Below are 23,124 nucleotides of genomic sequence, written 5' to 3'. Positions count from 1 at the left end.
ATATTCCACAGCCAGCTGTGCACTTACGTCCTGCTGGAGGCTGCCTGTACTACATATGCACCTGTGGGACCCTCTGCTTTTAGTGAGTACCTGTGCCCCATGCCTGGCAGTGGATGCCACTTCTGCTGAGAATAACCAAGCTCCATGTCTTACTGTGTAACTCTACGCTGACTCTTTTGGGCCCATTATGATGTCGGGCGGATTACCCCCGCCAGGCTGGCGGTAGCCACCGCCGGCCTGGCGGGGGCAATCTGCCCGACATCCTCTCCAGAATTTCCCCCCCCCTCCCGCCATATTAGAATGGCGGGGGGGAACGCGGCGGACGGAAAGACCGTCCGCCACTTTTCCGCCCCGGTCGCCTTGCAGCCATGGCGGAAAATGTTTAATATGGTGGCGGTGTCTATTAGGCACCGCCAGCCATATTAGCATGGGCTTTCAGACATGCCTTTCCGAAAGGCATGCGGTCTTCACTCTGGGGGCCCCCTGCGGGCCCCCAGAGTGAAGGAGGGGTGGGGGTTGCACACGGGGGGGTACCTGTGATACCCCCTTTCATTTGCATAAACAAAGCGGCAGGCACCGCGCGGTGCCTGCCGCTTTATTTATGCAAATACTGTAATGCATTTTTAGCATTGTGGCGGGCGATGCTGAGAGCACCGCCCGCCACAATGCTAAAAATGCAGGATGTACCCGCCACTGTGGCAGGCACATCCTAATACCCCCCACGGGGCCCCCGCCCTTATGGCCCCCTATGACTCTGTGCCTTGCTGTACCCCTGCACTCCATTCTTTGTGCTCAATTTGGAGATCCCTACCACTGGAAGTTGTCTACACTTAGCATCTCATTATAGAACTCCAAGCTGGGGAGAGAAAATGTGTGGAAACGCCTGGGTTTCCTAGCACCGACGGACACACATTAATTCCCTTTGTTTTCATGTGTTCTGGCCCGCTCTGAGCAACAAGGAGATGAGTTCCCTTAAACCTGTTTCCACGACCTCTTGGTAGGAATGCTGGTGGTCACTCACTGCAGTTGTCCAGGGGCGGGGCCTCTTTTTTAAGAGATACCTTTTTTTAAAGGTACATGCACATGCAGGATTCTTTGTACAATCTGGACAGGATCATACCTTGGATCCTTTCAGGATGATGCTGTTATCTAATGGGCCGAGCTGAGGAAACAGAAAAGTAGCATTAACCGCAGAGTTATGTCTATACAGTAATTAAATAGATATTAGTTTTATAAAAAATTGTGCTATTTGTTCTTCTCTGCCCTGCACACTTTCGCTCATATACTCAGAACACCCAGAGTCCAAAATAGAGCTCACAACACAACGGAAAGGAGCAGAGGTGGTGTCTGCGGTGTAACAGGTTGTGACATATCTACACTGCAACAAACAACAAAGAGATGGCAAGAAAGCTTGACTTAATATCAGCCACTGGTGATGAGCTCCATGCCACATTCCAGAGCATTGTTTTTCACCCACTATTCCATTCTAGACGGAGACCAGCCATATGCTAATGAGCTTTGGTCCTGCTCCAATAGGAGAAGTTTAGCCTGAAATGCCAGTCCATGTCATCCCAACAGAGGGACACAGCAATCTCAATGTGGTTTCAGCCTCTTTACGCCCCATCAGTGAAGGACAGCATGAGGGCTGTGGCACAGTGAGCACATGACTAAGGTTTGGGCATGTCCATTGCACTTCGAATATCTACAGTTGAATAAAAAAAAAAACTGATGGGAGGAATGTTATAATAATTTCAGTCACTGGTGTTCGCTCGGGCACACTCCACAATATGGAGCTCTAGACAGGTACCAACCATATGCAAATCAGTTTTAGTCTGGCTCCAATAGGAACAGTCCAGCCCGAGCTAACAGGCCAGGTCCCCTCTAATTATGACTCTTTTGTTCTCTTTTTGGGGGGTTTCATCTCCTCCGTACCCTTGTGATCTTAATCGCTTAGAGGCTAGCGCCAGGATACCAGTTGGTGACAGAGCGCTTCATAAATTCTTTAAATAAATGTAAAAAAAAACCAATTTAGGTACACAAACAACCCCAGACCAGTTTTGGCCTATTTAGGCCTAGCAAGTGAGGGTGATCAGGCTGGACCTTTTCTATTGGAACAGGATCAAGGCAGCTTTGCATATAGCTACTACCTGTGTGGAGAGGGCCAAAAAACGATGGGCTGGAATGCTGCCCTGAGTTATTATAAATGGCTAGGATTAATTCAAGCACTCCGCCCACCAATGTCTTTTCTTCAATATATCTACAATGAACACGGTGGTAAAGGAAGGTAGTTTTTTGATACGTTCTCGCCAATAAAGGTTTTCAACTATAAACAAATCATAAATGACCATACATTCAAATAACCAAACAAAACGTGGTATACAACATTAAAAAAAACAAATCATACAGTTTGATGTGTGGTCAAATATACATTCTCCAAACCAATAGATGCAACACAACAATACTGACTCTGGCTCCTACCCTACAGAACATTCTAAGAGATTTATCACAACCTCAATGAATGAACTAAAGCTGTAATTGTGCATATTTCACTAAGAAACATATTAAAAGTAGGCCCGCAAGTTCACCAATAGCTTCACTGGTCAGAGGAAGCCAAATCTGTGCTCCGTACATGAGTTGCAGAATATTGTTCTTTGTCTATGCTTTTAACATTAGCTTGTAAGAAACGCGCTCAAGTTTACAGGTAAACTTGGAAGATGCTTTGGACAATAACTGCACAGTGTTTCTTTATTGCAAACATAGGACTCCATAATAATTTAGAGGTAATTAGCAGGCCTGGAGCCGTATTACGCATTGTCTTTGTTTGCCCCGGGCGCACCTTCCAAACACATATTTTGCCATTTTGTGAAGTGTCACGGAGGGGGGTGACAAAATGTCAATATTATTGCCATTTTGTCACCCCCCTCAGTGATGACACCCGGGGCGGCCCGCACCCACGGCACCCCCCTTCCTATGCCCCTGGCCCAGCATAACATTTTGCCCTGAACACTACAAAAGGTTCTGACAGGTCTGACCAACAGTAGACATCTCCCAAAAATGTTAAGCACTTCACAGACATGTTGCAATGTGTTTAGGGTTTGGCGGTGTGATGTTATTGACTTGTTTGGTAGTAAAGAAGTAGAGGGGCCGCCAAATACTTTGCAACAATAAGGATATTAAGAATATAAAAATACAAGAAATGGAAAATCATACACTAGAACATGCGATATGGAATCTGCATTCTTTGTAACAAGGTAAGCTCCAATGACTCTTTTACCAGAATTCTAGCTTGTACTGATGGTGTTGGTGACCAATGGACAAACTAGTGAGATGTGTAACAATGTTCTAAGGTAAGGATTGAACATGATTACAAGACCAAAGATAAATTTTGAGGGTTCCATGTGTTTATCTTGGGGTCATTAATCACTTTGAGATTAGTATCCGGTGATTTTTATCGTAGTGGTTAATGTCGGACCACTTATTTTTATTATTTGTTTCAATAATATCGCGATTATTTTCACGTTTTGTCACAGAAATGTCGTCTTTTTAAAATGTATTATTTGTTTTTTAATTATTGTCTGTGGACAAATCCCCTTGCCTTACTTTACCTCATTCCTTAATTGTTTACCTTTTATGTATTTTTTCTAATTAATTATATCCTTCTTTTTTAATAACTTAATGTCATTAATTTCATTATCTAAATTAAAGAGGGAGTTGGCCAAATGCCATCATTTCATTTTACTTTACTATTCCCTTCATTTAGTTTTTCTTTCATGTAACTCTAATCCATAACTCCCAATACTTACCATTGTATTTTCTATTGTTTTTGTTTTACTGATATAATTACCCCAATATTGTTGCACTCTGGCATAATAAAATGATGAAAATAGCATTTTTTTGGGCCTCATTATATGGCGAGGCCACGCCACTATATCTCTCCTCTCAGAACTTAGTACCACTACCTACATTCAGCCTCAGAGTATCTATGCCTTTGACTCAGTTCAGTGGTCCTCTGTCTTTCAGCAAGGCTCACACTATAAAAATAGTGCATACATATAAATGGACTAAATTAATAAATGAGGCTATGTATCTGAGCACAATGACGTACAAGGACTATTGGTATGGAATTCACAATATGCAAGGTTGTGCATATTGGCTTCATGATAAATAAGGCTTTTTTAAGAGGCTTTTTGATATGCAGAGGTAGTGTATATGGCCATCATGATAAACAAGGACTACTGTACAAAGAATTCAGGATCTGTAAGGCTATTTATACTGACACCATGACATAAAGACTCTTTATATGGGTATCAAGATATAGGCAATATTGTGTATTTAGAAAGCTGTGCATATGGCCTTCTTATGGATGTAGTGATATTGGTGGCTGCCATAATGTCTTCATGCTATGCAAGGAAGGTATACATAGGTTATATAGTATACATACATTTTTTATAAAAAGGTTTCTCGATGTGCCATGCATATAGCTTTCCCAATCCACAAAGTTTTCTTTAAACGCTTTATGATATGCAAAGGCTGTGCACACAGACTTCATTAATAAAGGCTTTACATAGGCTTCATGAAATGCATAATGTGAACAGGGGCGTTTTTGATATAGGCAATAAAGTGTATTTAGATTTCATAAAATAGAAAACTGTGCATATGTCTTTATATTGAAAGGCTGTTTATATAAGCTTCATAATATGCAAGGTTTGTATATGGGCTTTGCAGATTCTAAACAACGCATAGAGGCTTCGTTAATAGACAATGTTTTGTATTTAGTTTCATGATACGAACAAACTGTGTATATGGGGTTTGTGAAATACAGTATATGGTGGTGTATATGGATATATAAGGAGAGGCTTCAAAATTAATTAAACCATTTTTGATAGCAAAGGCTGTGCATATTGGTTTTGTGATATTGCAGTCTGTGCATTTACCCTATATCAGTATATACTTTCTGTGAGCGTCATGATCCAGGAGTCTTTATATATGGACAACATTTTATGGAGCAGTTCTGATGATACTGAAAGGCTGGACATGTTAGAAGGTTGGACACTGTGCATGGGCTTGATAGTATGGGACGCTGTGAGGCCTAAGCATTCACAAAGGTAAATTTGCACCTGAGTAAATCTACATGTGTAAATTTACTCTTACACTTAGGGCTTTATTACAATTGCAGACCACTCCCCCCATTGGACTAGCAAGCTGAAGTGTTCACTTATCAATTGCAGATCTGCTAGCAAACATGCCCCTGACATTTACGACTTCATCCTCACGAATGATCTTGACATTATCGTCCTTACCGAAACATGGCTAAATAGTTCCTCCTCTCTCATCTTGGACCTACTGGTACCTCCGAGTCATGACCTAATCTGCCTAGACAGAAACATACAACCTGGTGGCGGGCTAGCCTGCGTTTATCGAAACACAATCGCAGTCAATCAAGCAGACTCCATCTCTTTATCCTCTTGCGAATATCTCTGTATCAACATCTCTGATGACAAGCGCCTCGGCTGCAAACTTCACATAATTTACCACCCCCTGGGTGATAATTTGACATTCATCGATGAGCTAATGGAGGGTATTACATCCAATGACAACTCACAAGTGCCACAGATTTTCATGGGCGACTTCCATCACCATTGGAATAACTCAAGCGATCATGGTGTAAGCTGTCTTAAATCTTTTCTGGCCAATCAGGATTTGTCCCAACTATGTGACAGTCTAACCCACAACAAGGGAGAGACACTAGACCTCATCTTAGCTAAAATGAACACAGTATTATTAGAATCCATCACCCCATGTGACTGGACAGACCATTATAGCATTCTCTTCTCCATCAATATTGAGGTAACTCCTAAAAGGGGTCAACCCACAAAAACAAAACAATGGAAAAGGAATATACAAAATATCAATGCCATCGACCTGTTAAACCGATGCAACTCCACCCTGATCCCCTCGACAGACATAGCTGACGTCCATGACCTTACAGTCTTTTACAATTCCACAATGCTTGAAATTATTGACTCTGCAGCGCCCATCCTGGAAAAAAAAGTTTCCTCCAAACTCTCCAAACCATGGTTAAATCAGAACCTGAATTCGGATCGGCGAAAGCTAAGATCAGCGGAGCGACTATGGAAATCAGCACCCTCCATTGAGCACCTATATCAACTCAGAGTGCTGAGGAATTCATACAATAGGATGATCCTAAAGGTTAAAGCAGACTTTTTCAAATCCCAGCTTAACCAAGCCATCAACCGTCCCAAAAAAAGCATTAACAATCGTCAAAAAACAAGCGTGCAAGGGGCGTGGCCACGGAGGCGACCAAGATGGCCGCTTCCGACTGAAACTCCGCCGTCCGGGCGGCCAATCTACACCATCCTGCGGACATAAGCCTGACCTAATCCTGCTCAGCACCTCCATCCTGTAGCAGCGGCGATTCGCCGCCATCCAACATCTGTCTTGGGCTCGGGGGTGCCCTGTGAGGGTCTGTTCGGCGGAGGAGACGGCGCGCCACCCCACCGGCGTCCTCTCTTTCTGCGCCTGGCCATCCGGTGAGTTCTGCGCCGGGGGCGCGTCGCCTTTCACCCCGCGTTCGCTTGGGGCGCCGGGGGCTTGGGCGCGCTTCTTCCGGCCCGGCTTGGGGGTTGGGCCGTGCTAGTTCCGCGGCTCCGGGGCGCACTGCGGCCTTAGGGCCTGGAGCGTAGGACGGAGCCGGGGACTCGAGTAGCGGCTGCTCCAGGCGGGTTCCGGGGGTTGCGCGGGCTGGCCCGGGTGCCGCGGGGGGATGCGAGGGTGGTGGCGGGCGTCTCGGGGGCTTGGGCTGCTGCGAGGCCAGGGGGCCCCGCCTTCCCTCGGTGTCTTCCCCCTGTAGCTGCCTGATGAACGTGGCGCTGTGACGACTGATCCGGTTGCTCCTTACCTGACGACACGGCAGTCCTGGTCCGCCATTTTGCTGCAGAAAACAGCCATTGTGGTCCTGAGCATTCTGGAGCCTGGATACGGTGCATTTTCTTAACCAGCTTCGGAGTAGCGGGGGTGTCTTTCCCAGTGAGTAGCCTGCCTTCGCAACTGCTTGGCTCCTGATTTTATAGGCGCCACTCCATTGCCTTTGGCTGCCTGATCTCTGCGTGGCCCCTCTTCTTCGGAGAGCTAACATGACTGTTGCTGCGCTCCCGCTCTGCACTCCCCTTTTTGATCGCCTGCACGCGGCCACTACGCCTACCCTACACCTGTCTTGCTGTCTGTTATTCCGCACCAAGCTGCCCACTAGTCAGCATGGGGAAAAGAGACCCTAATCAACGAAAGCTCAGCTTTGACAAGGCCTCCATGCTGGCTACGGACTCCGTTACTGGATCCTCATCAGACGCGATGTCCCCCCCCCCTCAGGACAACACCACCTCCTTGGACACGGTCATGATGTCCGAGATGAGGGCTGGATTCAAATCACTCGACAGCAGATTTGACACCCTGGAGCAAAAACGTGCCGACATGGGCTCTAAGGTGCAAGCACATGATCGCCGGCTAGATGTTGTCGAAGCCCGTGTTTCCGATATTGAGGACGCTGATGCCAAAGCACTGAAGCGACTTGAGCGAGTTGAAAAGATCCTAAAGGAAGTGGCTATAAAAAATGAGGACTTAGAGGCACGCGGACGACGCAATAACGTTTGTATTTTAGGCATGGCGGAATCTACCCAAACTGGTCGGATGGACATAAAATTGTGGAAAACCTACTTATAGACCTGTTCGGCAGGGGCCAATTTACCCCAGGGTTTGTGGTGGAGCGGGCACACCGGTCCCTGGGTCCCCGACCAAAACCGGGTCAACCGCCGCGTCCCATCATAGCCAGGATCATGAACTTCAGGGACCGAGATGCTGCCCTCCGAGCGGCCCGTGAGAAAGGGGAGATACGATGGCAAGGCGATTCCCTGTCCTTTTATCCAGACTTCACCCTTATGGTTCAAGAGGTGCGCCGAAAATACACTGGGGTCAAGGCTGCTCTACGCAATTTAGGTCTTAAGTATGGTATGCTTTATCTTGGAAGTCGCCGGCAAGGCCCGCATTTTTGATACCCCGACGGAGGTCCAGGAGGTTTGTTACTCAGGCTGCTGCTAACTCCAGAGCACCCGACCCAGCACAGGGAGATTCCCAGCACAGCGTGGAACTGTTCTCGAGCTCAGGCCCTGGCTAACATTTTGATTCTTGCCCATGTTTTTTCTTTTTTTTTGATTCTCCTCTTATGGTATGGACAATTTGGGAACTGTCTGAAGGTCCCCTGGTCTGGTTGTTACATGGAAATTTGTATTGGTTAGCCCGGATGTCGTGGCGTTGCTACCCCCAATGGCGAACTCCTTTATTTTCTGGGTATTTGTTGATTTATTTACTGCGGTGTACTTAGTTTACAATGTACTTTTTCCATACATAATGTTACATTTCACCGCCGCATTGGGTTGGGTTTTCCTCTTTGGGGTTTGTGAGAGGTTGGGTGGAGGGTGGGAGTGGGGTTTTGTTTGGTTTTGTTTTTTTAGAATGTGTCACAACATTTCGACAACTGCAATAATCGTGCTGAGATGCTCATGTCATAGGTCAACTTTCCTATCCCTGTACTCATGGCCAGGTTAGGGTTACAGCTCGGCCCCTCTCTCGTTGATGTCCTGGAATGTTAGGGGACTAAACAACGCCAGGAAATGTAAGCACGTTTTTAATTACATTGCTAGGCATAAGATTGACGTAGTCTTCCTGCAAGAAACTCATTTATCATCGGATGCTGCTTCACAAGTTGCCAGAAGCTGGGGATCTCACCGCTTCTTCTCCCACTATAGCAGATATTCCAGGGGGGTCGCTATTTGTATACATAAGCGGGTACCTTTTGTGCTAACTCACACAGTCATTGACAGAGAGGGCAGATATGTCATTGTTGCGGGGACCCTCTTGAGCCACAAGATCACACTCGTTGGAGTCTATGGCCCTAACGCAGACACCCCTGCTTTTTTCAATGAGTTGCAGGTACATCTGCTGAACTCGGACCCAGGTTTGTTGCTAATCGGTGGCGATTTTAATCTGCTGCTTAATCCGTCCAGAGACAGTACATCATCTGCCCCAGACACTAAACCCCACTCATGCCCAGTCCTCCTTGATATATGCTCCCACTTTTCCCTCATAGACATCAAGGCGTCTTTGCATGTCTCTTCACGGGCTTACTCACACTACTCCGGGTTCCATGACACCTGTACCAGGATTGACTATTGGCTAATTTCCCCGGAAGTGGTTGGGTGGGTTGATGACCTCCTTACTCTCACACGTACCCTGTCTGATCATTCTCCCATAGTGTTGAGACTGAAGATTCCTAGGGCGGGTGGTTATGAAAGACAGTGGCGCTTCCACAGGAAAGCTTTATCAGATCCAGTCTTCATGGAAGAAATTAGGGGGGCCATTGAGGAATATTTTGAGCTCAACACGGGTACGGTTGACACCTGGGCTGTCCTATGGGAAGGATTTAAGGCAACCATCAGGGGAGCATGCATTGCTAAACATACTGGAGTGCTGCGCGATGTTCGCGCGACCCTGTCCCGGATAGAGTGTGACATAGCGGCGCTAGATGCAGAACAACTTCAACAATATACGGAGGAGAGGGAGACAAAGCGCTTACAATTGATGATGGAGTTTAGAGAGGAGGCCGACAGGGAACTTAGATTTTTGGTTAAGTCACACATGGCTAGGCAATACGGGGAAGGCGATCGACCGGGCAAATTGTTGGCACAACTACTTCGCCCCCCTTACAAATCTTCCTACATCACGGAACTCAAAGGCCCGACAGGAGACACTCTGTGCACCACACCTGAGATCTGTGATACCTTTTTGTCTTATTACACATCTTTGTACACTTCCACGTTAGCTGATGACGCCACTGACCGAGGGAATTACCTTAATGAGATAGCGATGGTGTACCTGGAAAATTGGATGAAAGACTTTCTGGCTGATCCTATAACGCCTGACAATATCATCAAGGCTATTGACTCCATGAGAGGGTCTTCGGCCCCTGGATTGGATGGCTTTTCGGCCGATTTTTACAAGGCCTATTAAGAACTGTTGGTTCCCCGCTTGGTGGAGGTGTATGCCGAGGCCCTCGAAACGGGTTCTCTGCCACCCACTCTTAGGGAGGCGGTCATTGTGCTTTTACCCAAGCCGGGAAAGGATGCCACTCTGTGTAGATCTTATCGTCCTCTATCTTTATTAAACCTGGACTACAAGATCCTAGCGAAAGTCATCGCCATCCGCCTTTCATTACTAATGGAGTCCATTGAATCCCCAGTCCAATCTGGCTTTGTACCGCATCGCTCCACCTCACTCAATCTCCGCACCCTTTTTTCCATTTTGCACCGTGTTGACCCTGCCACCCCGGCAGCGGCGATTCTCCTAGATGCCGAGAAGGCGTTTGACTCTTTAGAGTGGCCATTCCTTATGTCCGTGATGCGCCGTATGGGAATACCTGAGTGCTTAGTGAATACAGTGGAGTTATTGTATACTCTTCCTACGGCCAGGCTGCGCCTAAACGGTACTATCACTAACCAGTTCCGCCTGACGCGTGGCACGCATCAGGGTTGTCCTCTGTCGCCACTATTGTACATTTTAGCGACGGACCCATTGGTCCGTCATTTTCAGGAGAGGCACTTACACCGCGGTCTCCAGTTTCGCACAGGCCCACTCTTGATTTCGCTTTACCATCCTCTATGTCAGGCAGCCCCAGATCAACCTAGAGCCTTTGATCTTGGAAATAACCTGGTTTGGCAAGTTTTCGGGCCTACGTATAAACTGGCATAAATCTGTTATATTTCCACTTACACCCAGTACAGCTGAATGGTCCAGCCCATTCCCCCTCACGTGGAACCGGGACTCGGTGAAATACTTGGGAGTCTAAGTTCATTTAGATACTGAATCCATCATCAGACTAAACTACGGCACTGCGCTGACTGCCCTAGAGGGCCAGATTGAACGGTGGAATCGGCTCCCATTGTCAATGGCTGGGCGCGTCGCCATAATTAAAATGATAGTACTGCCACGGTTTTTATATTTGTTCAATAATATACCTGTGCCCCTCACCCAAAAAATTTTCACACAGTTATGTTCCTTATTACTAAAGCTAGTGTGGGGAAACAAAACTCCACGCGTGTCTTGGCGCATGTTGACACTCCCATATGAGCGTGGTGGACTTGGTGTCCCCGATTTTTATCTTTATTTTTTGGTAGCACAATGCTCCTACGCATACCCATGGTTCCACCCTGACGCTCGGATTATTTATCTGAAACCGGAAGCCGACTTGGTTTTGCCTGGGTCGCTATCCACCACTCTAGTGTTGGGCTTTCCTAGAGACCCGTGGGATATTCAAACTGTTTCATCGACCCGCTGGGCGTGGGGAAGACTGCGCCGACTTATTGGTCTTGACCAGCTGTACTCTCCGGCCCTCCCATTGCCCAAACCCACCTGGCTACCAATAACTGGGGAATCTGTGGTACGGCAAACATTAACCAAATTCCACATTTCTACCATTGGAGACTTGTTCCCTGACGGCCATGCCTTCTCACTTGCAGAGGATATTCGCTTTACGGAGAGAACATTTATGGACTCCTTTGTGCTGACCAGGCTGCGCTCTTTACTGCGTGCCTCGTTCCCCTCGTTCCCCCTCCCTCCTGAGGAGATGTCCCCCCTCACCTTTCTCATTCAACACCCATCAGGAAATCATTTGGTATCTAAGTTATATCATATGCGCTGCAAACTTCTCCCTTCCCCGGATCAAGGGGTGCGAGCCGCATGGGAGGCGGATTTGGGTTACCCTATTTCAGATGATCAGTGGCAGTGGTGCTGTAGGGCGACCAAGGACATCTCTCTAAATAGTAAACATAAGCTTCTACACTTTAAATTCTTGTGTAGATTATACTACACACCAGCGCGACTGCATAAAATAGACCCAGCAAGACCCCACGCATGCCCCAAGTGCGGTGGGCCCTTTGCGGACTTTGCGCACCTCTCGTGGTCATGCCCAGTGATCCATGATTATTGGTCCCGGGTACACCTCTATTTCCAGACCCAATGATATTTGGGGCACGTACCGCTCATATATCGCCGGCGCCATGGCCAGGGGCCAGACTACCCCTACTCATGCTATTGTTCCCGAGGGGATTGGTTGAAGGATTGTGCAGGGTTACTAACTTTGTCCCTTGATTTGTATAATGCATTGTACGGTACCCCTGATTATTTTACCCTTTTCTTCCAGTTGATTGAGAGGCTCAGGCGATGTCCATATCTTGTTGATACAAATGTGGGGTTTCGCTCCCTCTGAGGTCTACCATTGGCATTGCGTCCCCCCATGTGCCTTTCACCTTGGCCCAAGAATGATATTTGAGTATGTTCGGATTATTGTATACTACATGTATGTGACTAGAGTGACACACTATGAATCATCTGTATGTTTTCATCATGGATGTTTATCTTTATTTTTGCATTTCTTTTGGAAAATGATAAATAAAGTTTCAAAAAAAAAAAAAACAAGCGCGCAACAAGTCAAACTTCCTGGAACCAAGTGACTCGCTCACACCTAACTGCGATGAGCTGGCCAACTTCTTCCTAGAAAAAACAAAATCCATTGAACTCAACATCCAATCAAAGAAGGCCCTCCCTCAAACTATGGCCCTTGATGATAAATCTCACTCTCAGATCAAGGTCCATTTTATTACTCCGACAGAAATCCCAAAAAACAATGCCTCTTGGCACACCTTCCTGCCCATCCCTGAACAAGAAATCTATAACACTCTTCTAACTATTAACCCCTCAAATCACTTCTAGGACCCATAACTTCCTTCTTTATTCAAAATGATAAAAACCTCTGGTCTTCCCCTATGGTCAAAGATCGTAAATGCCTCCCTGAGACAAGGGCCCATATTGGACTGTCTTAAATAGGGCAGGTCATACCTATTCTAAAGAAGTCTGACTCCCTCGCCACTGATCTCAACAACTACCGCCCTATATCCAACATCCCCACTCTGGCTAAATTGTTGGAAAAATGTGTTCAAATACAACTATGCAACCACATCGAGAATTACAACCTCCTAGACAAACACCAATCCGGTTTCCAGCATGGTCACAGCACTGAATCTGCACTCACCCACATAATGGAGGACATCCTAAAAATGGTTGACCACAATGAATCATGCCTATTGATACTTCTTGACTTATCCTCCGCTTTTGATACGGTTAAGCATGACAATCTACTGTCCTTACTGGAACGAAGGATGGGCCTAACTGGCTAAGTCCTACAATGGTTCCCCTCCTTCCTAAATAACAGAACACAAAGAATTAAGACGAAGAATTCACTCTCTCAACCCTCCATGGTCACCATAGGGGTTCCACAGGGCTCAGCACTCTCACCCATCCTTTTCAATTTACTCATGGAATCCCTGGCAAACACACTGAACTCTGTGAGCATGTTATATCACCTATATGTGGACAACGCTCAACTGTATATGAAAATCTCCCAACCAGAAGACTTCATCTCCCTCAACGCTATTCTACAGAATACTCAAAGTTGGCTCACTGACAACCACCTCATGTTTAACACCAAAAAAATGGAATTCCTTCTCATCCCCCCTCCCAATCACACACCCAAGATAGACTTATGGTTGAAGCATCTTACTTCCTAGGACTGTGCTTCCCACATCATTGACTCCACCAAATCCTTGGGAGTCACCATAGACAAACACTTGAACATGCAGGCACAAATCAATATTGCCACCTAGGGAGCTAATCATCAGATGAGCATACTAAGGAAACTCAAGCCCTTCCTCCCACAGAACGACTTAAAAATGGAGGTACAAGCCCTAGTGCTACCAAGATTGGACTATGGAAGCACCACCCTATGCAGTCTTCACAAATACAAGCTTGCCCCTCTGAGGGCTTCGCTTAACGCTGCGGCCAGACTGGGCTCAGGAACTAAAAGAAATAATCACATTTCTCCAACCTTGAAAGTTTTGAACTGGCTACCCTACGAGGCAAGAATACACCTAAAGATCGCCTGCATGACCCACAAAGCCCTGCATAGCAATACCACCAGCTACTTAGCACGAAAGCTTGAGCGTTCAGGAGGATGCAGACTATTGCGTAGTGCAAGTTCATTACTACTGAAACCACAATCCTTCCATAAAAAGAAACTGATTGCAGAGCATTCTCAGGGATTGCTCCAAAGATTTGGAACTCCCTACCTCCAGTGGTTCGCTGGATCACTTCCTTTACCTCCTTCAAAAAAGAATTAAACTGCTCCTAATGAAGAAATTCACATCCTAAGACTTTTACTCTATGATGACTACCAGTATCCTATGCTACCCTTATACCACTGTCTACCTCTTTTGTACTGAATGACGTATATCGAATGTATGTATACTACCTCAACCACCTAATATGTAATAACCTGTGTATTGTAAAGTGCTTAGATTCCCTTGTGGATCACTCCTTAATAACTACTAGTCTCCTATGCCACCCATATACTCCTATCTACCTCTTTTGTACTGTATGGTGCAACAATTGAATATTGTAAAGCGTTCTGATACCCGCATGGGTCATGTTCGTGCTATATAACACTTTATAAATAAATAAACTGAGGCTGTCCATGGGACCGCTGTAGTCATGGTGGCTGTCCGACCACCGCCACACTGCGGGACCACCCACAATATTATAAGTGAGGCAATTGTACTGAACCCGTGCCACCACCGCGGATCAAGGAGCCTGCGGCAGCCTGGAAGCGGTTCATGGCCAAAATATGCTGGGGGTGCAGCATCGCCACCTTGAAAAGGGTGGCGGTGAGGCAACAAAGGAGGCCCAGTAGGGCCTCCTTGTGCTTCTCTGCACGGGGGTACATGTTGTGCTCCCCTGTAGATTTGCACCCTCAGATCCAGTAAGGAAAGTAATGCATAATATGGTGCATTCCTTTCCATGCAGGAACGTGCACTGGCAGGCCTGCAGCGGTGCTGTTTAAGGCTCAAATGAGCCTTTGAACAGCACCACCGCAGGACTGCCATGCCGCCTGTCTGCCAGACTACACAATTACCTGTAATCTGGTGGGCAGGGGGCAGTGAGTTTCACAGCCCTGGAGTGGAGCGGTGACATGTCTCCCGCTCTAGGAGTGCCGAAAATCATAATATGGCTCTTAGCAGGAAATGTACTAATTTGGGCTGTTCACCATTTCTGAGTGTAAATTTACTGCAACGTGTAGACTTACAGGTCTCCATCCCTGAAACACAATGAGGAGCACCCCGAAACACTAGTAACTTTTCACACATAGGTTTAAGTCTCTGTCACCAGGTTTGGTTATGTATAGGGAAATTTAAAAAAGTTTATTACCCTTAAAAATAAGAAGTACAATTTTTTGATGATAATTATTGATATAAATTACTTTTATACTTTTATTTTGAATGCAAAACAAAATTAATAACACAGCACTCAACTTAATTTTGAATTAATTATTTAAATAGATAAAATGTATCATGTTAAATTAAAATTCTTTTTCAAATACGGATTAAAAATTCTCGCCTGAAGTAAAATGTTTATATTTATTTATTATGCATTGAAAATTAGAAAAAGTTATTTATATAATTAATGAACCTAATTCAATTATTATTTTACATTTAAAACACTTATTAATATATTAAAATACTTTTCAACATATTTTCAAAATGTCAAAATAAATTAATTTATCTTAACATTATTTCCTATGGTTTCTATTTTAAGTCCCATTTTTGGCTGTAGTAACTATAGAAGTGCAGTTTGTGAATAGCAATGGGCTCACTATTTTTGAGGTGGGTGTTAGTCCATCCCTAAACCCCTTCTCATCCCTCCCTTAGCCCCCTTACCCGTCCCCATACCCCTCCCGCTTAGCAGTTAGCATTCCCCATTATGCTGTCATTCCCCCATCGATCCCACATACATTTACTACTAAACTGTAGGAATACATGTGCATGTTTTCACCGCAGATCTTTGCTCTGAAAAGATAGTAGAGGTAGAGGTGTAGACCTCCACACCCATGTTTTGTGAATAGCATTTTGTAATATGTGAGTAGTACTATTATAGTATACTACTCAATGTACTACAACATGCAGTTTATGAATAGGCCCCTGTGTATTTGGTTACATGTAACACATACTACACTCATATAGCTCAACATCAGCTCTTTCACACATATTTTTACAGTGATTTTTGTACTACCGTAAGAAAAATATATGTCACTACACCAAGAGTTAACTATTGCTTATAACATAAAATGCAATCCATATATGCTGAGCCCGCCTATGCATGAGTGAGAACGTGAAATCAATTTTACTCACGAATGCGCCAGGGGGTCCAGGTAATCCCTAAAAAAATATAAAAGAGAAACTCAGTGTCAACTAAACTTTGACTTACTAGCAGCACCATTTCAGGACTTCTGTTTACTCCAAAAGTAATAGGTTATGTGAAGCCTCTGTGCATGGGTACTTAAAGGTTTTTTTCATTGGCAAATGCTTAGACATGACCAGTGGCAAAATAATCTGTTCAGCTCATGTAGTTCCAAATCATCTTTCCTATGACTCTCTCTTGTCCATCACTAATTGTCCTAGAATTTGTCCACCAAGATTTCCTCTGTTGTCTTGGTTGGAGTATCCAGTCATCATGCCCCAAATCTCTCCACTTTACCTTGAGGTGCCTGATGAAAAAGAGTTCAGTGTTGACAAGAAATGTGTGAAAGATCATTATCAGGCTCACCTGACTTAAATCGTGAGATGTTTCTGTTCCCCCAGGTTAAGAGAGGCATCATTTGTGTTCAAATTGAAATCTTTGCTTTCCCCTGACTTCAGTAACATGCTGAACTTTCACTTGTAAGATCACTAGATTGGCAAAGCAGTATGTATGTGAAACCAGAAGGAGTAAAGCTGGTAAGAAGCTATGAATGTGCTATGTGTTTGAGGAAGTTGGATATCAATTTAAATCCTTGGTGAAATCTTTAAAAAATCGAAAAATGGGACCCTACTCCTCATCAATATATTATTCTATCCAAACTTGCAGATCAAATTAGTATGGCGCATCAACAATTTTGTAGATGCTTTTGGACAAACAAACAAAAAAGAAAAACAATGCATGTAACCTGTTAGTGTATTTATGTGAATTGGAAAACTAAAATCGTATGATATTCAAAAAATGTGGAGGCCAAGAATAGAAGAAAATATGAGTTTAGCAACTATGCTCAAGATGGAACGGCCCAAGGAAGAAACGCAAGAAGATTCCCCATATTATTTGGAAACATATGTTTGCCATAAAATGCTCTCAGAGTTTGTTGATATTAAAATGAGTACATTCCCTGTTCCACAACTTACAATATTGCCTTTGTCGCCCTTTTCGCCAGTGGTACCCTGTAGAAGAAAAATAACAGAGCATCAGCCTGGAGTCTCTATCAACAAGGCAAAGGGAAGGTTCTGTGTCGCCCAAGAGAGCAACACATTTGCACTTTCACAACTGTACAGTTTCTACATGCAAAAGAATTAAAAAAAAGTCACTATCAAAAGCAGATTATTTGTGCTCTCAATTCTACTCAGTGAGGTGTGCTTCCTGTTACAGCTCATTCAGAAGGCATACACATCTGATCTCACTCCACTATCAGAAACTGGGAGGAATGTCTAATCTTCATTAGAACATTGGAATGTTGGGAGCTCCATTGAAAACAATGGAGTGCTCCGGGTTTATAATGGCTGGTATAAGTCTGGAGCTCCAACTTTCCAATGTTTCTTTGTTTGCTGCTCTGGCTGTGAACAAAGGCTTCAGGGAGCCTGAGGGCATTCCATTCCCCTCCCCCTCCCTTAAGGCTTTGTTCTTTTTTGTTAGAACATTCTGCCCTCTAGTGGCAGAATGTTCTAATAGCCTTATAGAACAAGTTACTTACCTTCGGTAACGATATATCTGTAAGAAACAGTAGTTAGTATTAGATTCCTTACCTTAGAATATCCCCAGGCGTCAGTCTGGATCCGGATACTTTTGCGTAGCAGTACCCCTGCGCGTCGGTAGGCGTCGTCTGCAGGCGTCCCCTGCGGCTCCGCGTCGTCGGCGTCGTGCGCCGTGATGACGTCGCTGGAGTATATAGACGCCGCCTCCGCGCGCTGACGTCAGTTCTTTGCACACAGCTTTTCCGCGCCAGAACACGCAGAGCCATGTGAGAACCAACACTGGTGCCATTTGAAACTAGGGCCCTGAAAGGGATGTCCTTAACCCTAGGTATCAGTTCGCAGAACGGGGAGGATGGGCGGGGCGGTAAGGAATCTAATACTAACTACTGTTTCTTACAGATATATCGTTACCGAAGGTAAGTAACTTGTTCATCTGAAAGAAACAGGTTAGTATTAGATTCCTTACCTTAGAATAGATACCCCAGCAATACCAACCCCGGTGGTGGGTCTGCGAACCAATACAACCTACACCAGAAAGTCCTGGAGGACCGAACGGCCAAAGAAGCCATCCCTCCGGACTTGACTGTCCAGGCAGTAGTGCCTCGCAAAGGTGTGCAGCGAGGCCCACGTGGCCGCCTGGCAAATGTCCTGCAAAGGGACTCCCCGGCCCAGGGCAGTAGTAGCCGCCGTGGCCCGAGTGGAATGGGCCCTCAGCCCAACAGGAGGCTCCTTCCGAGCCAAAGAGTAGCATGCTTTGATGCACAGGACGACCCACCGAGAGATGGTCCGTTTCTGTACCGCCCTTCCCTTCTTCTCACCCACGTAGCCAACAAACAGTTGGTCATCCACCCGGAACTGGCGTGTGCGATCCATATAGAATGAAAGCGCACGTTTTGGGTCCAGACGATGGAGCCGCTCTTCATCCTTTGAAGGATGCGGAGGCGGGAAGAAAGAGGGCAAGGTGATGGACTGCCCAATGTGAAAAGCAGAGACTACCTTGGGCAGGAAAGAAGGTCTAGTCCGAAGAACCACCTTATCAGGATGAACAGACAAGAAAGGAGGTTGAATAGAAAGAGCCTGGAGCTCACTCACTCTCCTGGCAGAGGTGATGGCTACCAGGAAGGCCGTCTTTAAGGTGAGAAGACGGAGAGGACAGGAATGAAGGGGCTCAAAGGGAGCGCACATCAGGAAAGTCAAAACCAGGTTCAAGTCCCACTGAGGCATCACGAACGGAGTTGGAGGATACATGTGCATGATGCCCTTCAAGAATCTCAACACAATAGGGGACTTGAACAAAGATGGCTGATCAGGTAGCCTCAAGAAGGCGGAAAGGGCAGAAAGATAGCCCTTGATAGTGCCCAGAGCAGAGCCCTGCTGGGCAAGGGAAAGGAGGAAGAGGAGAACCTCAGACAGAGGGGCAGAAAGGGGATCCACAGCCTTCGCTGTGCACCATGCCACAAATCTGTTCCACCGGCAGGCGTATACCGACTTTGTGGAGGGACGCCTGGCTGCCAGAATGACATCACAGACTTCAGGAGGCAAGTCAAATGGCCTCAACTGTCGCCGCTCAATCTCCACGCATGGAGGTGGAGACTGGACAGGTTCGGGTGGAGGACCGTCCCCTGCTGCTGCGACAGAAGGTCCTCCTGAAGGGGCAGGCGGATCGAGGGACCGACTGTCATGCTGAGTAGCTCGGGATACCAGTACCTTCGAGCCCAGTCCGGAGCCACAAGGATAACTTGGGCCCGGTCGCGCCTGATCTTCTTCAGCACTCTGGGCAGAAGTGGTATAGGCGGAAAGGCGTACAACAGACCGCAACTCCACTCGCGCCGAAAGGCGTCGCCGAGCGAGTGCCGTCTTGGAAACTCCAACGCGCAGAACTGATGACATTGCGCGTTCTCTTCTGTGGCGAATAGATCTAACCAAGGCTCTCCCCATTGCTGAAAGAGGCCTCTCGCCACATCCGAGTTCAGACGCCATTCGTGATCCACCGAGCACCGACGGCTGAGTTCGTCCGCCCTGGCGTTCAGAGAACCTGCCAGGTGTTGAACCGTCAGAGTCACGCCCTGACGTTCCAGCCATTGCCAGAGGCGCAGAGCCTCTTGGCAAAGGGTCCACGACCCCACACCGCCCTGTTTGTTGCAGTACCACATGGCGGTGGTGTTGTCCGTGAACACCTGCACTACACTCCCGTTGACAAAGGGGAGGAATGCCTTCAGTGCTAGGCGAATCGCCCGCAGCTCCAACATGTTGATATGGAGCCGGGACTCCGCCGGAGACCAGAGGCCTCTGATCTCCGCCTCTCCCAAGTGGCCACCCCAGCCTTGGAGGGACGCGTCCGTCACAACCACGTGCTCCGGTTGGGGAAGGGAGAGGGATCTGCCCCTGACCCAATCGCGGTCCGTAAGCCACCACTGCAACTGTCTCGCAGTGCCCTCCGAGATCAGGACATGGTCGGATAGGTTGCCCTGATGCTGGGCCCACTGAAACTTCAGGTCCCACTGCAGAGCCCGCATCCGCCATCTGGCGTGATGCACCAGAAGGATGCAGGAGGCCATCAGCCCCAGAAGCCGCAGCGTCAACCTGACCGAAACCCGGGATAACGGCTGAAAGATGGGAATCAGAGCCTGAATATCCCGGACCCGCCGTTCCGGAGGATAAACCCGAAACTGCGCCGAGTCGAGAACCGCTCCGATGAAAAGGAGCTTTTGAGAGGGACACAGGTGTGATTTCGGCACATTGATGGAAAACCCCAGCTCGTGCAGGAGGTCTGCCGTCATCTGAAGGTGGTGGACGACTGTCTGGGGCGAGCCCGCCTTCAACAGCCAGTCGTCGAGGTAGGGGAAGACTGAAACCCCTAATCGGCGCAGATGAGCTGCGACCACCGCCATCACTTTCGTGAACACCCGTGGGGCGCTGGTAAGGCCGAATGGGAGCACGATAAACTGAAAGTGCTCGTGGCCTACCGTGAACCGCAGGTAACGCCGGTGGGCCGGCAGGACGGGGATGTGAAAATACGCATCCTGCAAGTCCAACGCTACCATCCAGTCTTGTGGGTCTAGAGCAGCCAAGACCTGAGCCAAAGTCAACATCTTGAACTTCTCCTTCCGGAGGAAGCCGTTGACGTTCCGTAGATCCAAGATAGGACGCAGGCCTCCCTTGTCCTTCTTGGGTACCAGAAAGTAGTGGGAGTAGCAACCACACCCTACTTCTGGCCCAGGAACGCGCTCGATGGCCCCCTTGGCCAAGAGGGCCGTAACTTCCTCCTGCAGAAGTGTCAAGTGGTCCCCCGACACACGGTGGTTCTGCGGTGGCATGGCTGGAGGAGTGGACTCGAAGGGGAGGGCATAGCCCCTTCGGACAAGCTGCAGCACCCACCTGTCCGATGTTATCGCGCGCCAGCGGGAGTGGTGATGGCGAACCCTGCCACCCACTGGCGTCACGTGAGCCCGAAAGCTCGGACTAGGAAGGCTTGGATGCCGCAGCGGAGGGAGGCGTGGACTGACCACGACGCTGGCCTCTACCGCCACCACGGCGGAAACCACGGGCGCCACCGCGCTGGGGAGCGCTCTGCGTCGCGTGGCTGGCAGCACGTGTGGGACCTCCTCTCCCTTGGCCACGAAAGGGCCGAAACGAACCCGTCTGCTGGCGCTGGGTCGAGAGACCCAAGGACTTGGCCGTGACCCTGGAGTCCTTGAAGCGCTCCAGCGCGTGGTCCGCTTTGTCACCAAATAGGCGACTGCCATCAAATGGCATGTCCATAAGTGTATTTTGGACGTCTGGTGAGAAGTTGGCAGATCTCAGCCAGGCATGGCGACGAATCGCCACCGTAGTGGACATGGCCCGTCCCAGTGAGTCTGTGGTGTCCAGACCACAACGGATCGAGTACCGCGCCGCATCCCGGCCTTCAACCAAGGCCCGGGTGAGCTTGTCCCGCACTTCCTGGGGGCATTGCGGCAAACACTCCTCGACCGTATCCCACAGGGAGTGGGTGTAGCGGCCCAAGAGGCACGCGGTGTTACAAGACCGCAGTCCAGCGCTCAAAGAGGAAAACACTTTTTTACCAAATTGGTCGTACCTCTTTGATTCCCGGTCGGGCGGAGCCGACGGAAATGCGGACTGTGAAGTGGAGGCCTGGATCACCAGACTCTCCGGGGAGGGATGGGTGGACAGGAAGGCAGGGTCGTCCGAGCATGGACGGTGACGCCTGGCAACGTTCCGGTCAACCGGCGCACCAGAAGCGGGCCTGGACCAGGTGCCCAGAAGGACATCCGTCAGGGCCTCATTAAACGGCAGCAGAGGCTCCTGGGGGCATGACTGCGGTTTAAACACTTCCGTCAGAATATTCGGTTTGACCTTCGCGACGGGGAGCTCAAGGTGTAAGGCCTTGGCAGCCCTCATCAGGACCACCGAATAGGCAGCACCTGCCTCGGACGCCACAGGGGACGGAGAGACAAACCCAGGGTTGGGCGACTCGTCCAGGCCACTGGCATCACCCAGATCACCTACCCAGTCCACATCATACTGGCAGGCACGGGATAGAGGGTCCTCAGACCCCTCCCAACCCTCTCCATACTCCTCCTCATCATACCCATATTCTGGATCGACGATATAGACATCGGGGTCAACGGGCCCCATCGGCGTCGGATCCGGCGTCGGCCGACGCCGGTCCGGCTCCGTGTCCGGAGTCGGGGAGGAAATGGGGGTGGCGCCGCGCGGCGTCGGTGCCGGGGACCCGACGCCGGCCGGAGCCGACGGCGGAGTCGCTGCACCACGCGGGGGCGGTACCACGGGTTGGCCCACAGGAACCGACGCCGGAGAGGCCGGGAGACCAGCCGGCGACGAACCAGAGGGAACCAGCGGCGCCGGGGCCGGAGCCACCGGCGGCGCCGGGGCAGGAGCACCCGAACCGCTCGGGCCCCCAGACGGGACCGACGGGCCCGCAGGCGCCGAAGGCCCCGCCGGAGAAGACCTCGCCCTCATAGCAATGAGGAAGGCCTCGATCTCCTCACGCGACGCGCCTTCCCCAGGGACCGACAGGTGTGGGGTAGACGGCGTCGGCGACCCACGCGGGACCGCGGGGGTGGGGTCACCCGAGCCCCCGGCCGCAGCACGCGGGCGTCGGGGGGAGTCGGGGGTGCGATGGCGACGCCCCGACTTCTTGTGCTTACCT

At 48.4% G+C, this 23,124-nt stretch overlaps 1 protein-coding gene across 1 annotated transcript in view; it reads right to left on the bottom strand.

Annotated features, from left to right (window-relative positions):
• LOC144763327 (uncharacterized) overlaps positions 1–23,124 on the bottom strand; it is a 1,153,250-nt gene that overhangs the window by 588,615 nt on the left and 541,511 nt on the right. The window contains exons 47-49 of the mRNA XM_078648815.1: positions 17,388–17,423; positions 16,365–16,391; positions 1,121–1,162 (exon numbers count right to left, since the gene is read on the bottom strand). Of these exons, the coding sequence (XP_078504941.1) occupies positions 1,121–1,162; positions 16,365–16,391; positions 17,388–17,423 (105 nt within the window). The remainder of the gene's footprint in view (positions 1–1,120; positions 1,163–16,364; positions 16,392–17,387; positions 17,424–23,124) is intronic.

Source organism: Lissotriton helveticus, chromosome 1_1 (genome assembly GCF_964261635.1).
Source record: "Lissotriton helveticus chromosome 1_1, aLisHel1.1, whole genome shotgun sequence".
In the NCBI taxonomy this organism is placed as follows: Eukaryota; Metazoa; Chordata; class Amphibia; order Caudata; family Salamandridae; genus Lissotriton; species Lissotriton helveticus.
Note: the sequence above shows the minus strand (reverse complement) of the source record. Positions and strands in the feature narration are given on the sequence as shown.